The following is a 17,657-nucleotide window of genomic DNA, read 5'->3' on the forward strand; positions in this document are numbered from 1 at the left end:
CATTATTACCTATACTTGCTATCCTATAGCTTTATATTTTGAGTCTCAGTATATATTGTAGATACCAGCCTTTTATATAATGTGTATGAAACCATAAAAGCTCTGAATAGCCAAAGTAATCTTGAGAAAGAAGAACCCCCTTCCTGTTCTTTATATTTTCTGTTCTCTTCCAAGATATACTTATCCATTAGACCTTTTTTTTTTCTCAACTTCCTTCTTACTAGAAAAACATCTGATAGTAACCAATTTCACTTATTGTTGATTTAAGTTATTTTGAAGCCTTATCCCCTAATATGAGCAAGAAAGGCTTTGTTCTTTCTCAGTAAAATTCAGTCATAATTGAGTTGTGGAGGGGACACAGGAAGATATAGTTAGGACTTCCCTACCTGCCCAGATATCAAACTACATAGGCCAAGAATACTATTGGATTTCCACAAGTTCTTTAAAAGGTTAAAAATAAAATGCATTCTTTTATCTTTGCTAAGCCGTAGTTTTCAATGTTTTAAACCACGGGTGATTTTTGTAGATGAAGCCTTCTATTGTAGGTTAGGATTTAAGACAGATTGAAGCAGCGGTCGCCAACTGGTGGTCTGTGGACCACTGGTGGACTGTGAGGTCCGAAAGGTTGGTGACCGTTGGATTGAAGAACTGCTCTGGTTTGAATGTGGATGGGGGTTGAGGGGAGGTAAGCTTGGACAAGAAGCAGTTCTACAGAATTCTTCCATTCAAAAGAGCAACATTTATAAACTGTTAATACCCTGGTTACTTCAAGAAAGATACAGCAGAATAATGAGAAGAATCCAGTGGATGAAGGTCTGCTGTACAAAGGAAGACAGACTGATTTAGGACAGAACTAAAATCTAAAAATCACATAGTATGGAGAGATGGCAAATGAACTTGTCTTCTGAATCCTCAACACCAGATCGAGGGAACTAAAAGCCACTAAGAGGGGCAACTTAGAGCTTAGAGGAGAATATGTAAATGAACCTACTAATTCACTCTCTGGACATAGTAATGTATGGAACTAGTACCAAAAAGAATTCAATGAAAAATACAAATTATACAAAACTATTTCAGGAAGTGATTGGGTGATTAAGCCATACTTTGTCAATACAGGAAATGAAAGTATTTTGGGAAACAGTGATAGCAAGGAAGAACTCTTTGACTCATGTATTTATTGCAGATGGAACTGAGCTACATGAACCATCCAGTTTTAATGTACTAGTATTATATATTAAATATATGCTTACTGTATAGTTATATTTGATTTTTATAGCTAAAATTCTAAAATTAGTTGGATCACTGAGGATAATATTGTTTAAGCTTGAAAATATATTGTAAGTTGATTGATTACCAGAGCTAAACTATCACTGGGAACTTAAAATGGACAGAGTCATATTTAAATTTTGTAATACTTAGAATGTATAATACTTAAATTAGTGTATCCTTTACTGAAATGATAGATTGATGATTAGTTTATACTTGTAAATGCCAAAATGCACTAAGAATGGGGACTTTGGAAGTTATTTAATAATTTAATAATTAAAAGCTAATGGAGTGAGAGGTCCCGGGTTGCTGCTACTTTAATACATTAGATTTAAATGTCATACATTAGACCTTCGGAGCCCACACAATATACATTTTAAACTTTTTTCAGTCTATATTTTCTCAAGTGCCTTTTTTAGATTATGAACTTAATTAACATCTAGTTGCATATTTTCAGGGTCCAGAGTACTCACCATTACATGATGTAGTTGCATATTTTTAAGTTAAAATGGCATATACATTTGTAAGGCCAACTTGCAAAAGCCAAACTGTTTGCCAAATAGAGAAAACAGACCAATTTTGAAACTTTAAAAAGCTGTTTAAAAAACAGTATTATACAGATAGTTTGAAGTTGGGATAAATGTATTTTTTCAAGTAGCTACCAAAATACAAAATAGTTTCAGTTTTGAAAAAGTGTCTGTTAATTCAAAGGTGTTTTTAGTTAACCACAGTTAACTCGAAATTTGGGTTCTTAAACCCAAAGAGAATAATGTCTTGTAATCCTCTTGAAGTTCTGAATCCAGCTTGCTTGCACATTTTCAAATAAGTATGTTTAACATGTATTCTATCTTCATATGTTACTGTTGGTTATAACTTGTTTCTTGCTTATGGAAGTAATTTATGTTAATTTGGAGAAATTTAGACATATAGGAGTACAAGCATTACTCTAATCCTACTGCCCATAAACACTATTTTGAATTTACTCCACTGCTTTTGTGTCACAAATACACATAGGCATATGTATGGGTATATAAACATACATATACTTTTTAAACAAAATTGGAAAGTTAGAATTATAGTTTTCCTTGTACTTATGTTATACTAGAGGCCCGGTGCACGAAATTCGTGCACGGGGGTGGGGGGTGGGTGGGTGTGTCCCTCAGCCCATTCTGCACCCTCTCCAATCTGGGACCCCTCGAGGGATGTCCGACTGCCGTTTAGGCCCAATCCTACCGGGATCGGGCCTAAACGGGCAGTCAGACATCCCTCTCACAATCCAGGACTGCTGGCTCCCAACTGCTCACCTGCCTGCCTTCCTGATTGCCCCTAACCGCTTCTGCCTGCCAGCCTGATCACCCCCTAACCACTCTCCTGCCAGCCTGATTGACGCCTAACTGCTCCCCTGCCAGCCTGTTTGCCCCTAACTGCCCTCCCCTGCAAGCCTGGTCCCCCCCAACTGCCCTTCCCTACAGGCCTGGTCTCCCCCAACTTCCCTCCTCTGCTGGCCTGGTCACCCCTAACTGCCCTCCCCTACAGGCTTGATTGCCCGCAACTGCCCTCCCTTGCAGGCCTGGTCCCTCCCAACTGCCCTCCCCTGCTGGCCTGATCATCCACAACTGCCCTCCCTTGCAGGCCTGGTCCTTCCAAACTGCCCTCCCCTGCTGGCCATCTTGTGGCATCCATCTTGTGTCCACATGGGGGCAGCCATCTTGTGTGTGGAGCGATGGTCAATTTGCATATTACTCTTTTATTAGATAGGATTGTAATCGCTCACATCATTATTCATTTTTTGAAAACATATATTTTAAAAATTGGCTATTTTTTTTATTATTATATTGGTTACTAGAGGCCCGATGCATGAAATTGGTGCAAGGGGCTCAGCCCTTGCAGCCCCAGCTGGCCCTCGCAGCCCTGGCTTCGTCCGGTTGTTCTGCTGTTCAGTCTAATTAGCATAGTAGTTCTTTATTGAATAGGATTAGTAAGTGTTGTCCTGAAAAACAGAACCAAAAGGATATGTGTGTGTGCGTGCATGTAGAGAAAGAGAGAGAGGTGAGGCCCACTCACATTAAGGAGGGTAATCTGCTTTACTGAAAGTCTACTGGTTTAAATATTAATCTCATCAAAAATACCTTCACAGAAACCTCTGGAATGTTTGGCCAATTTGACACACAAAATTAACCATCACAATTGGTATCCATAATTTTGGGTTCTGTTTCTCTGATTTGGAAAGATTTTCTAGGTTTTAACAAATAGGACATTACATGTAATTAAACACCCTTGTACATAAAACTTCTTTATTTATATATGAGTGCCTGGAGCTTTATATACAAAACAAAGTTCCTACTTACATGAAGCTTAAATTCTATGAGGAAAGTTATATAAAAATTAATAAGTTAATAAAAATATGTTAGGCATTCATAAAGCTGTGCAGAAAAATAAAGATAAGAATAGAGTGATAGAAGATGGGGCGCAGTGTGCTATTTTATAAAAGGTGGTTAGATTTAAGTAGAAACCAAATGAACAAACCAGAAAACCATGCAGACATTGGGGGAGAAGGCATTCTGGGTAGAAGGAAGAACAAATGCACAGACCCCGAGGTGGGAACATGCCTGGCTGGTTTGAGAACAGTATAGTGGCCAGTCCACCCATTGGAGTGGAAGCAAGTGCTGGCATTGGAGTGTTACAGGGAGTGAGCTGACAGGACAGGAGGCTGTGGTCAGAAAGAGGGGTGCTTGTGCAGTTACCAGTAACCCCAGAGTCTGGGTGTGGGTAGCTGAAGCGGGGATGGAGGGAAAAATCTGCATCTCTAATCTCATTATTTCTACCTTCTCACATTGTGACTGGATGTTTTAGAACTACTTGGATTTGTATGAACAGTCTACAACAGAATTCAGTTGGTCTTCAGTTCCCTAAAGTCTGTGATGAACTGGAAGAACAAACTGAAGAGTAGTTAACTACTCATCCTTTTAGTGTCCCTGGGCTTCCTCATCCCATGTAAGCTGTCAATAAAATAGTATTTTATACTCCCGTGCCCAGGATATTCTCCTCAAATGAATGTGAAAGGAACTTACTACTTTTCATGTTTAGGCCTTTACTTTTGACTTGCTGGGAATCTCTGGGTATTTAGTTCTTTGACTCAATTTCTCATTTATTTAAAAAACAACAACACACCTTTTATAGGAGTGTTCTTTGAATATTTTGAATCCATCTCTGGGGGACTCCATGGTCTTAAATTTACTCCCAGGAAAGTTGTGTGTGTGTATGCCTTTTTCTTGTGTCTTGGAATATAGTCTATACATTTCAGGATGCAGCTGAAGATTGCAGGTTCTAACATCTGCTGTCATCAGAAGCTATTTCATGATCTCCTCCAGGGGTTGAGGCCAGATTTCTGAACACTTTACTTTTTCCAAATATATTTGCTGAATCATGGGTTTGGTTCTTCTTGGAACTTATAAAGTTACCTCATGGAATGGAAAAAGAAGTTTTTGCCCAAAGTTAGAACACATACTTGACTTTGTAACTATACTCAGCCAAACCATGTTCAGATGTTTGTACAGGATGTGCTAATCATGTGCCCAATCTGTTGTGGAGTGGTTTTGGTTAGTAATATTAGCATGCTCTGTGCCTGAGCAAGGAAGATATTTCACTTTGCATTAAAGCCCTAAATTATTGGGTTGAAAAAAAGTTGATATATGTTTGGCATATTGCTAGTTATTTCTTCTGCATATCTAAATCCCTTTATGTTTTATTAGCATCTTATATTTTAGTATTTCAATTTTTATTATTTAAAGACTATCTTATGAAAATTTTCATTTATTAGGATTTTATTTTAGTATTCACTGAATATAGACTTTTATGAAATCTCAAAGAATTTTATAGATGAATCTATAAATCATTATAAAAAGGTTATTAATACCTTATAAAATTTTCAGAATTCCAATAAATACATAATTCTAGGATCTTTGGTAGGGATTTACTAAAGTGTTTATAGCTTCTCATTTGACTCACTATACTATACTATACTCAGTAATTACAGAAAAATTAACTGCCATTTTTTATTAAAGAAATTCTGTAGTGTTTCCTTACCTCAGATTATCTCCCTTTATTTTATGGCTTCTAATGGTCTATTGTTTTGTTTAGAAAACAGCAAGGCTCGAAGTAATGATTTTGCTGAAAAGAATGGACTTCAGAAATATGAATATGTCTTACATCCAAGAACTACAGGCTTTACTTTTGTAGTAGACCGTTTAAGAGAAGGTAAGTACCCATTTCAAAGTGGCAGAAATTGCTAACCTTTATATATACATATTCCTTTAGAATTTACAAAGCACTTCTTTATATTTATAGAGATACTATAATGAGATATTATATTTTTACACTAAGTTGACCCCATGTACTAAAATATTATATATTCTTTAGAAATATAAAAGATGTCTTTATAAAAACAAAAATGTTTCCCCCCTTTTTAGAATAGACAGAAAAGGATATCTACAGTTAAGCTATCATTCCATTTTTAAATGTTCTCAAAGCAGCAAAACTGTCTTGAAAGTATCTTATACTGTAATTCTTTATAGCTTAAAAATATTTTTACATTCATTAATCCACTCAAACAAATGATTGTGGTTGGTAGGAAGGCAGTAATGCTACTTCCATTTTATAGTTAAATAAAACTGGCATCGAGGGTGGGTAGTAAAGTTTTGTAGGTCAGAGATAGAACCTCATTCGTCTGCTTCCTAGTTTGTGGCTCGTACTACTAACTACCTCACACTTGCTTCTTTTAGAGCCTTGTCTGTTGAAGCAGCAGTTGCTAACTGGTGGTCTGCGGACCACTGGTGGTCCGTGAGGTCCGAAAGGTTGGCGACCGACCGCTAGTTTAAGGAAACCTTTGGAGCCGCGGTCGCCAACCAGTGGTCCAAAAGTTTGGCGACCGCTGTGTTGAAGGACCTATGGGGACAAGGTTATTCCATTGACGATACTATACCCAACACCCATTTAAATGCTTACTTTTTTGATGTTTTTATGTCAAAAACTAATTGTATATTTTACTATAGCTGCAGACTTAAATATTTATGTATTCATACACACGTGTACATATAAATAGCACACATATTAATGTGTTTGTGAAAGGAACTATCCAGAAACATGCTGAAGTGTTAATTAATTTTACAAGAACAATTCAAAGCCCAGAGTCACCTAGCAGAAGAAAAATCTTGTTTGCATGTTTCTGCTTTCCACTCTGATTTCTGGCAAACCATATTATATAATGGTGACATCTATGACAAATTATCACTTTAATCTGGCAATTGCTTCCTTGTCACAAAACTGCTTGTTCCTAACATGAAAGGCCTTGAAACATTATGTAAGTATATGTAAGTATGAAGTTCTGTCTTCTTTCCTTAAATGGCATTGTTGTTTCATTAGGATTTAATGTGCTTTAAGATATTAAGTCTAAGCTCAGTTAATGCACCCTGCCAAAATGAGGCATCTTTACAGCTAAGTACCCGTGGTTTTAAAGAAATATACAGTCAATCTGAAATTACAGTAAAAACTGAAAATGTGGACCCTGTTAGTTTGGCTTGCTTTTGGAATTCTGTGTTTATAGATAGTATGAAATGGATGTGTGGGCTTGACAGTTTTATTGTGTATGAAGAGCAAGTGTCCGTCCACTCATAGAACTCATGGAGAATGCAGCTCTGGGTTCCCATGAAAGGCACGGGGCGGCACAGAGACATTAAAGCAGTGATTCTTTTTTACTTTTTCTTCTTCTTTTTTTAATGTTGTACCACTTATTGTGGTTTCCAGTTTAGAATCCATCTTCTCATTTGACAGTATGTTTCCTTATTTCTTCACATAATCTGATATTTTATAGTATTTAATGATATCATTAAAGGTATTTCTGACATCATGGAACACATTCATCTACTGGATTTCTCTGTTAATACAAGTATGTTGTTAGAACACATCTTTTGCTAATAAAGATCTTTCTAAATGTAGACAGAATCATTGAGAGATTATTTTATAGTGGATAAGGATATATCTATAGTTCTGAAATCTGGAAAATATTTTAGTAGCGAGCTGATTTATCACTGTGCGGCATGTGATTCACTTAGTCATCACTCAGAGTACTAGTCAATAACCACGGTATGCCATTTTCTTGCCAGAAGTGGCAACTGACGCCCCGCCCCCTACTATGTATCAGTAAAAGACACATGTCAGGCCCTAGCTGGTTTGGCTCAGTGGATAGAGCGTCGGCCTGGGGACTGAAGGGTCCCAGGTTCGATTCCGGTCAAGGGCACATGCCTGGTTGCGGGTTCGATCCCCAGCAGGCAACCAATCAATGATTCCCTCTCATCATTGATGTTTCTGTCTCTCCCTATCTGAAATTAATAAAAATGTAAAAAAAAAAAAAAAAAAAGACACATCAGGTGATTCTATTTGCTGCAGTTAGAAAAGTAGAATGGGACCTATTTACTATAATAATAATAGAAATAATAAATATGATGACAATAATTATTTTAGGAACAGCAGTTAACATGTATTGAGTATTTGCTAAGTACCAGGCATTATGCTAAATATTCTGCCAATTAATCCTCACAACTCTACATGATAGTTACCATTATTGATATTTAACTTGTAGAGCAAAAGTGAAACAGAAATTGAGGTGAAGCTCATCAGAGTTACTGGAATATGGTTTGTCTGACTGAGTAGCCGTGCTCTTTCTACTATAACATGGTGCCTTTCATATTTGTAGCATGATTGTGTTAATAAAGCACCTTTGTAATAATAGTGATATGGTTTTCTTCAAGGAAATATTTTTAAAAAGGAAAAAAAAAAGCCTCAGTGGTCAGATCATAGAGGGATTGTGGTCACAAGGGAGGTGATTATGATGCTGCCTGAAATGACAAGGGGAGATGACAAGGGGAGCTGGCACAACCTAAGGAGGTGTCAGGTGGAGAGTGAGGGCAGCTCTGCTTTAGGCAGGGGTTTGGGAAGGGCTGGTGTCAAGTAAACAGAAAAAGTTTCATCAAGAATCAGGAGTGAAGGGGATCTTAGAGGTCACTTAGACTCGAGTATCCTTTTAGAAAAGGAATCTGACTCAGAAAGGGCCCAGCACAATTTACTGGTATTTAGGCCCCTGAGATCTGCTTCTGATCATTTGAAATAGAATTGTACACCTGAAACTATATAACTTTATTAACCAATGTCACCACAATAAATTCAATAAAAATTTTAAAAAGAAGCTGCTGTTAAAACAAATGACCATTATAAATAAATACACTAATGGAATCCTGGAGACCACATACTAAAACCAATTACCATTAACATCTTTATTGCTCACACATGTAACTGAATTCAGTGTTGCTGACATCCAATAGTCAGCACAAATGGGAAATGAGAGGTTTATGACATTAAGAAGTTAAGGATAAAAAGTCTTACTAGGAAGCATTGAATAAGAAAAAAATGCAAATTCTTTGTCTGTTTAGAATATATTTTATCAAGATGAAGAGCATTTAGAAAATAAACACCCTGAAATATAAAACCCATTTTATAACTATACAAATGTATTATTTTTGGAATAACAACTCCAAAGTGTTTACCCCACCTCCCAACCCCACCCCAGTACCAGTACCTTGATTTCCATAATCAATGTACTTGCTTTATACTTTTACTAGATCATAACCATCTTAAGGTTATGGTATGTACTGCACATAATAGAGACTCACTCAGTATTAGCCGAATTGAATATTATTTTTTTTATCTGAAAAGTAAGACAAGCACATAGTGTCCTACATCAGTATTTGTCATGGATGATTTATTTCATTTGTACCTCTAGTCATAGGGCATTTCACTATATAATTACATAACTGTTTTCAGTAATAAATTAACCCAAACCTAAAAGGAAATTGCTAACTTAAAGAGGCTTTTATATGACAAAGTTTTTGTTGTTGTTTTTGCACATTTAATAATAAACTTTTAACTCATTGCAATAAAAAGAAGTTATGTTTATTTCATCGCTGGTGCTTTATTCTTCCTTGATTTAAGACAAATAATGATTTGGTCTGACCATTATTTTGTTTTGCTGTTTTGTAAGCTAATTAAAGTTGTAACCATGCAATAATTACTTTCACCATTAGGCATGACAAGTGTGCACATTTGATACATACAACTCGAAATTATATTCGGGTAATTGGGGGTAAGGATGAAACACATCATATTTATTTGAAGACATGTCTTGTTTAAGATTGACCTTGCCTTGAAGAAGTTTATCATCTTCATGGATTGATAATACACATGGAAAACTTTAAAAAATAATATAAGACAGTATTATTACATGCTAAGTTTTTGTGGCTTATAATATGTAAATATTATGTTGAATAATTACAGGAGTGTTTAGTAATGAGAGATCATGGAATGTTAAAATACTCAGGTAAGGTGTTTTCAATAAGTTGAATTTTCCTTGGACCTTAGAGACTTAATGTGATTGGATAGGCAGAAAAACCAAGTGTAGCTGAGGGCAGAAAAAGAAGAGTATAAGAAAGGGCACAGAATATGGGCCATTGTGGAGCTGGGCAAAAGCAATCTCATTGAGCTGAAGACTTGTGTTGCAGAGTAACAGACAATATTTAAGAAGGTTGTGGAGCCATTATTATTGAAAAACTTAATTCCTGCCCCCAAATAGTCATGTTTTTAGTTTATTTCCAGTTCAAGTCACTCAATTAAATTAGCTCATGTGCTAAGACTCTAAAACATCATAGGATCTATTAAGTTTTGGGTTTGAAATAAATAAAATGTTTTTTGAATTCAAAGTAGAACAGCCCATATTTCATTCCATATTTACTTCATATGCCTAAATTCTAAAAATGAAGGAATGAGGACACTATCTTCCCACTAAACGAGGGGATATAGGGTTAACCACTAAAGAAAAAATAAATTCCCACTAGGTAATTTGGATCAGCACCCTTGATCAAAAGTCTTCAGTCTATATCCAGGGAGAGAAAAGTGCTAATACCAGGTTACAGGTGCAGTATCTTATAATTTTCCTTGGCTCCCTCATTTTGATCTACAGTAGTTCTCATCTGCTCTGAGAAAGCTGGCGATGACCTAAGAAGGAAACACAGTATACTGATCATACACAGCTCAGTCTTTAGCAGCATGGTTAGACTATTTAATTTCTTGAACTTTTTGCTCTGTACATAACTATCTACTGATAATCCAGTCTGTGTCTTGCCTATAGTGGCTATACCGTGGGGAGAAAAGATGGCCAGCAGCCACCACTCTCTGTGGCTGGCTTGCACTTACCTTAGTTGTTGTGCCGCCCCTCCCCCCAGGATTGCATTTCAAAGATCCTTTCTAACAGCCAGCATGTTCTAGGAGGCCAGGAAGAAACACAGACAAACTATTAAAATATTGGGTGCACTAAATGCCATGTACTCTGACCTTTTCATGGGACTTTTTATTGCTGGAGACTATTTATGAAATAGGATAAGACCTTTACCTTATGTTAAAAAATGTAATTGTACAGTATATCTTTGACATTTGCTAGAATATTTTTGGAGACCTTTTACATTTCCCCAAATTTGCAGATATCTTTGTAGCATAGCAGTTAACCCTCTTCGGGGCCATTTTGCAAAGAATGAAGCTTTTCTCTGTTTATGGTGATGAATAGAATACAATAAAACCTAAGTGAAATTTGGATACTGATCAGTGGGGAAAGCATACAGATCAACTAAATGACTTGGTTCTACGCATCATGAAGCAGAAATGATTCAAATTTGCTTCAGCAAAATTATGCAGGACCATATGTCAAAGACCTCTTTGGAGTCACTCATGTTGAATATTTGAATGCCATAGTACTGCTTTAGATCATAAATGGCATTTATATTGGTTTTTCTTTGTTCTCATTTTAGTTCATTCTCTGCCTCCCTTCTCTCATAGCAAAAAAGTCTGAGATACTCACTTAAGACAGATCTTGTCATTGTTTTAATTTAAAAAAAAAGTTGTGATAGCCTTTTTGAAAAATGATAGAAGCCCTATATTCTGTACATAAAAACAACCATCTAACATTTACCAAATACCTACCTGTGCCAGGCATTGAGTTGTTCACATGTTTCTTTCCCCTACCCATATAGTAGACCCGCCCAGGACCAGTCTCAGACCTGCTGAGTCACAGTCTGGTGGTGGGGTCCTGGGCTCACAGCTGCCCCAACAGCCACTTTCACACAGATCGCTGCCCTAGATGGTAGTTTGCATCGCGCTACACTCAGGAGCTGACTCACTTTAGCAACTTGCCCAGGGTCACATGGCTGCTAAATAAAGGCACCATGACTTAAATCCAGGTCTGTTTGATGCCAAAGCCCACGTTTTTCACACTTTGTAATAAGTTAACAGTTTTTCTATTCCAAATGCTATAAAAATGTCATCTTGTAGGGTTTTTTCCCCCCTCTCTTTCTAAGATTTCTCCTTGGTATTCTTAGCTGTACTGTGCATTTTATTAAGTGGAAAAATACATCCAGGATATCCTTTTGGTAAACTTATCTTTTATTTTCCTCTCTTTACCAGCCTCTCCTCCATTTCTCTAATCCTTAAAGTAAAACAAAATAAATAAAAAACATGCTGCTCAAACTATGTCCTTTCAAATTTTGGTTCTATTTTTTCCCCAACAACTCTCAGAAAAAAATAGCCTGACAACTTGATTTTCTCATACTACCTTACTTCCTACAAAAAAAAGCCAAAGGATATTTAATTCTTATTATAAAAACAACATATTTATTGTTTTAAAAAAGGAAAATTAATTACAAAGAAGAAAAAGGTATTCATAATCATTTCAATCACTTCTCAGAAATAGTGCCTGCCTTGTGACACATGGTTTTCCTGTGTTTTTCCACGTTTTTATATAGGTCAAACAAAATTGGGGTCAAAACACATATTTTGTTTTATAAAGTTTTTTATAACTTACTGTAATGTACACATTTTCTTGCTATACTTACATAATTTTTATAAGTGTGATATGTTAATGTATGCATGATAGTCGTTCAGATAGAGTGACCACTGTTTAATCCCCTATTGTTAAAATTGTTTCCACCTTTATTAATAATACCAAAGTATGCATGAATCTTTGTAATAAACGCCCACGAGTGTGAAAGGTAGCCCTGGATGATGATAAGTGCATGTCTTATGGCACATTAATAAATTTTCAAAATATACATTCTATTGGTTAGAAGATTATCATTTTCATAGATGAGTGAAAATTACATACACCCATTTTACTCATTCAAAAAGCTTGTCTGTGCTTAAATATCGATGTCCTGTTATAGTGTTTATATTATTTTCTCGAGTAACCTGCTGAAAAATGCTGATAACTGATACAAAGTATGTTTATTTTAAAATCCCAGAATTGTGGAAGAAGCTTTGTAAGTAAGATTTATGGTACTGCCTTTGAGTGATAACTCTCTGTAGACAGTAGACTGACTATAAAGAATGTTGTTACATACACTAAAATGTTCTGTCAGATTTCCCTCTGAAGACAAAAGGGAGAGAGATGACACAGCCAAGGATGCCCGTAGCTCTGCTGTCACATGTTAACATACTACGTGACAGCTACGCACTAAATTTTATGTTCTTATAATGTTGTTTTGGAGCATAACATAAGCGTTTCAGTGCATATGCAAAAATGTATGTAACAATATACTTTAGCTTCCTGTTCACATGAAAATCAAAATTTATTCTCACTGAAGTTGAGATGTTGGTCTGAATCTACTAGTAAACCCTGTGGATCCTTGAATCCAGAAATTCATCTTAACAGGAGCTCATGCTTGCCTTTGGTTTTCTCTAGTGTACAATTTCATTGTGCATATATTATATTTCTTTTTTGGGTTTGTCCAAAAAAGCTTTACCTTGTTTCTCCTTTATTCTGGGCATGTGTCCATTTCATTATTTATAAAGGTTGTGCCTTTTCTCTTTTGGCTTTATAGATTTTTTTTCTTCCTTATTCAAAATAACTTTTCTGTATTTTTTCCCCCAGTTGCTAGGACCTTTTCTCATTAAAAAAAATAATAATAAATTGGTGTTTGTTTTGTGTATTGCAAGGGTATAGTTTAAACAGTATTGACCTTGCTGGTGTGTGTGTGTGTGTGTGTGTGTGTGTGTGTGTGCGCGCGCGCGCGCACACCTACAAACCAAGTTCATGTGTCTTTACATTTTAAAAATATATTCCGATAAAAAATCAATCCCACAAGAATATGAAACTAAATACAGAAATTGTTTACTTATTAATGTTGAAAATCGTTTGAACAGCTTTCTTAAATGAACCATTTTTCCATTTTATTCTGCATAATTATATTTTATATAGAACATTATAAAATAATCATAATATAAAATTATATGATCTATATATGTTATTGCCTGTGTTCTGTAACATGGGAACCCTACACTGATCATCTGATTGCTGGAAGCACCCAAACTCACTTTGTCATAGAACCTGGACTGAGTAGAACAAGCCCTGGTACAGTTGTCATAAGCTGGCTGCAGTGTACTGCGTGTAGCACAGGATGTTGAAAGTATGTTAGTGACTTTCCAGTTCGCCTGCTTTCTCCTAACAAAGTCATGTAGGAGAGGAACGCATACATGTCCTCAATGGCTTTAATTCCCTGCACAGAAACTATTACACTTGACCACATGGAACAAATTCCAAGTATTGTCCTGCCTGGTAAGATGAGTGACTTAGAGAAGCTGTCAGAGCATACGCAAAGCATGCATAAACACACAGCATGCCTATGTTAGTGTATTTATCTTGTGACAGTTATAACTTAATCTTTTGCACTCGGATGTCGAGTGTGACTTGACACGGTTAGCATCGGTAGCAGCTCTTTTTATACTCTTTGAATGTATCAATAATTTGAAATATTAAAAAATCCAAATAAATAAGTTTGTATGAAAAGAAACTCCAGTTTTTTATTCTACTGCCACGCTTTGTAAAATCTGGGGTATTTAAAAAATTAAATCCCAAGTAGAATAAAGGAATCGAGAAAAAAGCAAGCGAGTGCAAAGGGTTAATGCAAATACTTTTCATTGTGGCTTAGTCATCTTTTTCATAGGGAATGATAATTGAAAGAAAAATTAAAGTAATATGACCACTAATATACATTTATTTCTTAATCTTTGTTTTGTCAAGTACCTTTTCTAGTTAGAGTCTCATTAGAATGGAATGAACTAACAGTAATCTACAATGTGTTGGATTCTTTTTATCCTAATATTTTACATGAAAAAATTGCTCTTACATCTGATAACAACTGTCATGTTTGTGCCGTTTGTCTTATTCTCTCTGTTCATGTTCCATGTCTATTTGTGGTGACCAAAATACTTTTCTAACAAAAACTTGGGCCCTGGCTGGTTTGGCTCAGTGGATGGAGTGTTGGCCTGCTTACTGAGGGGTCGCAGGTTCGATTCCGGCCAGGGGCACATGCCTGGGTTGTGGGCTCGATCCCCAGTGGGGGGTGTGCAGGGGAGGCAGCTGATTGGTGGTTCTCTCTCATCATTGATGTTTCTATCTCTCCCTCCTTCCCTCTCTGAAATCAATAAAAATATATTAAAAAAAACCACACTTGGGTGATTCCTTTTTATTATATATAACACATTTTAAAACGCTACAAAACATTGAGGATTTTTAGGCTTCTAAAACAACCAGCCTTGGATACTGTGAAGGTGCTACACAATTTCTTAGAGGCTAAATAAGAGAAATTTGTGTTGAGCATTGTTTGCTCTATCTGCATGTTAATAGCTGCTTTCTTTGAAGTGATTGATTTTATCTGCCAAAACTGTCCATTCTTTGGATTACTTTTGCTTTGTATAAATGTAGTCTGAAAGTAGTTTGGGATTCCATTTAGAAACTTTGACAAAACTTTTGAGAATGTTTTACAAAAGTTTAAAAATTCTTTATTCATAGTTTATTTATGATCCACATCTTCCCTGTTTCCTCATAGATTTGAAATAGCCTTTAGCAGAAGATAAAATAAGGAAAACTTGGCTCACTGTACCAAAGCCAGGTGTTCAAGTATGTGTGCATAGGGCTTTATTATCCAAGCTAAGAAAAGCTGCTATAGTCAAACATAAACCTTTGCAGTGACCTTCTTAGAAGTCAAGGTCTTCCTATAGTTTACTCACTGTGTTGTTTCTGACTGAGTTTGGTCAACCACTTATTCCTTAAATCTGGACAACAAACTATTCCAGTCTTTGCAGACTGCTCTTAGATGTCATTCTTATAAAAGGTCTACTACTTGGCTATGATATGCTTCCACTCAGGAGAGGAACTTGATACTGTTGGTGTGAGTACATGGAAAGTACACCAAGTCCCCATTTAACATTTCCAGTAGATTCTTGGAACTGTGGCAAAATGACATATAGCAAACCAGTTTTACCATAGGCTAAACACAAGGCTATAACAAGGGTTAAGTTCCAACAGCCTCCTATCAATGTCATAACAAGACAATAAACAAAATGACATCGTTTGAGGACCTGCTGTACTTGGAACATTTTTTCTCGGTCAAAAGACTTACTTTCATCTAGAATAGAATTTTAACAACCACAATTGGTTCATAATAGTAAACTGAAACAAAGTTTTCAAATAGTTTACCAGTTAGTTTTTGTTAGACTAATTATTAATAAATAACTTTTCTGATCAGTAAAAATATCACTAATATGTTGATTCCAATATTAGTTCCTTTGGTAATTCAAGTAGTCTGTAGCCACCTCTTATGTAACTGAACAGTCATAATGAAGGCTTTTTTAATACAGAGGCTCCTTGACTGTTGATGGGTTTATGTCCTGGTAAACCCATTGTAAGTTGAAAATACTGTAAGTTGAAAAAGCATTTGTTACCCCTAACTTACTGAACATCATAGCTTAGCCTAGGCTACCATAAACATGCTCAATACACTTAGATTAGCCGATAGTTGGGCAAAATCATCTAACACAAAGCCTATCTACACTAATAAAAGAGAAACATGCAAATTAACCATCACTCTGCTACACCCACAAGCCATGCCCACCAGCCAATCAGGAGCAAGTATGCAAATTAACCCAACCAAGCTGGCAGCTGGCTATGGAGCTGGAGCAAGCAGGAGGCTTGGGTTGCCCCTGGTGATGGAGGAAGCCAAGCTTCCCGATCTGGCCGACCCTGGCCTCCGCTCAAGGCTACAAAGTTTCAATTATGTAAGACTAGAGGCCCGGTACACGAAATTCGTGCAATGGGGTGGGGGGGTGTGTCCCTCAGCCCAGCCTGCACCCTCTCCAATCTGGGACCCCTTGAGGGATGTCCGACTGTCCAACTTGTAAGAATACTCGTCTGCTTGCCTTCCTGATTGCCCCTAACCTCTTCTGCCTGCCAGCCTGATCACCCCTTAACCACTCCCCTGCCAGCCTGATTGATGCCTAACTGCTCCCTTGCCAGCCTGTTTGCCCCTAACTGCCCTCCATTGAAAGCCTGGTCACCCCCAACGGCCTTCCCCTGCAGGCCTGGTCACCCCTAACTGCCCTCCCCTACAGGCCTGCTACCCCCCAACTGCTCTCCCCTGCAGGCCTGGGTCCCTCCTAACTGCCTTTCCCTGCAAGCCTGGTCACCCCCCAACTTCCCTCCTCTGCTGGCCTGGTCACCCCTAACTGCCCTCCCCTGCAGGCTTGATAGCCTCCAACTGCCCACCCTTGCAGGCCTGGTGCCTCCCAATTGCCCTTTCCTGCTGGTCATCTTGTGGTGGTCATCTTGTGTCCACATGGGGGCAGGCTCTTTGACCACATGGGGGCAGCCATCTTGTGTGTTAGAGTGATGGTCAATCTGCATATTACTCTTTTATTAGATAGGATAGAGGCCTGGTGCAGGGGTGGGGGCCAGCTGGTTTGCCCTGAAGGGTGTCACAGATCAGGGTGGGGGTTCCCTTGGGGCATGGAGCGGCCTGGGCGAGGGGCCTGTGGTGGTTTTCAGGCTGGCCACGCCCCCCGGCGACCCAAGTGGAGGCCCTGGTATCTGGGATTTATCTTCTATAATTGAAACTTTGTAGCCGTAAGCGGAGGCCTGGGCTGGCCAGGGTGTGTAGAAAGCTTGGCTTCCTCCATCACCCGGGCAACCCTAGCATCCTGCTCTCCAGCTCTGTGGCTGCCGCCATTTCTGTTGGGATTTATGTATCTTCTATAATTGAAACTTTGTAGCCTGGAGTGGAGGCCTCTACCAACCAGGGTGTGCGGAAAGCTTGGCTTCCTCCATCACCGGGGAAACCCAAGCCTTCCTCCTGCTCGCTCAGTGGCCACAGCCATCTTGCTTGGGGTTAATTTGCATACTCACTCCTGATTGGCTGGTGGGCGTGGCTGGTGGGTGTAGTGGAGTGATGGTTAATTTGCATGTT

The 17,657-nt window shown here is 37.7% G+C and overlaps 1 protein-coding gene across 2 annotated transcripts in view; it reads left to right on the forward strand.

Moving 5' to 3' along the window:
• The window catches only part of LCLAT1 (lysocardiolipin acyltransferase 1), a 130,145-nt gene that overhangs the window by 78,207 nt on the left and 34,281 nt on the right, over nt 1-17,657 (forward strand). For both annotated transcript variants that reach the window (XM_028140167.2, XM_028140168.2), the window contains exon 5: nt 5,407-5,523. In XM_028140167.2, coding sequence (XP_027995968.2) covers nt 5,407-5,523 — 117 coding nt within the window. The remainder of the gene's footprint in view (nt 1-5,406; nt 5,524-17,657) is intronic.

Source organism: Eptesicus fuscus, chromosome 16 (assembly GCF_027574615.1).
Source record: "Eptesicus fuscus isolate TK198812 chromosome 16, DD_ASM_mEF_20220401, whole genome shotgun sequence".
NCBI lineage: Eukaryota > Metazoa > Chordata > Mammalia > Chiroptera > Vespertilionidae > Eptesicus > Eptesicus fuscus.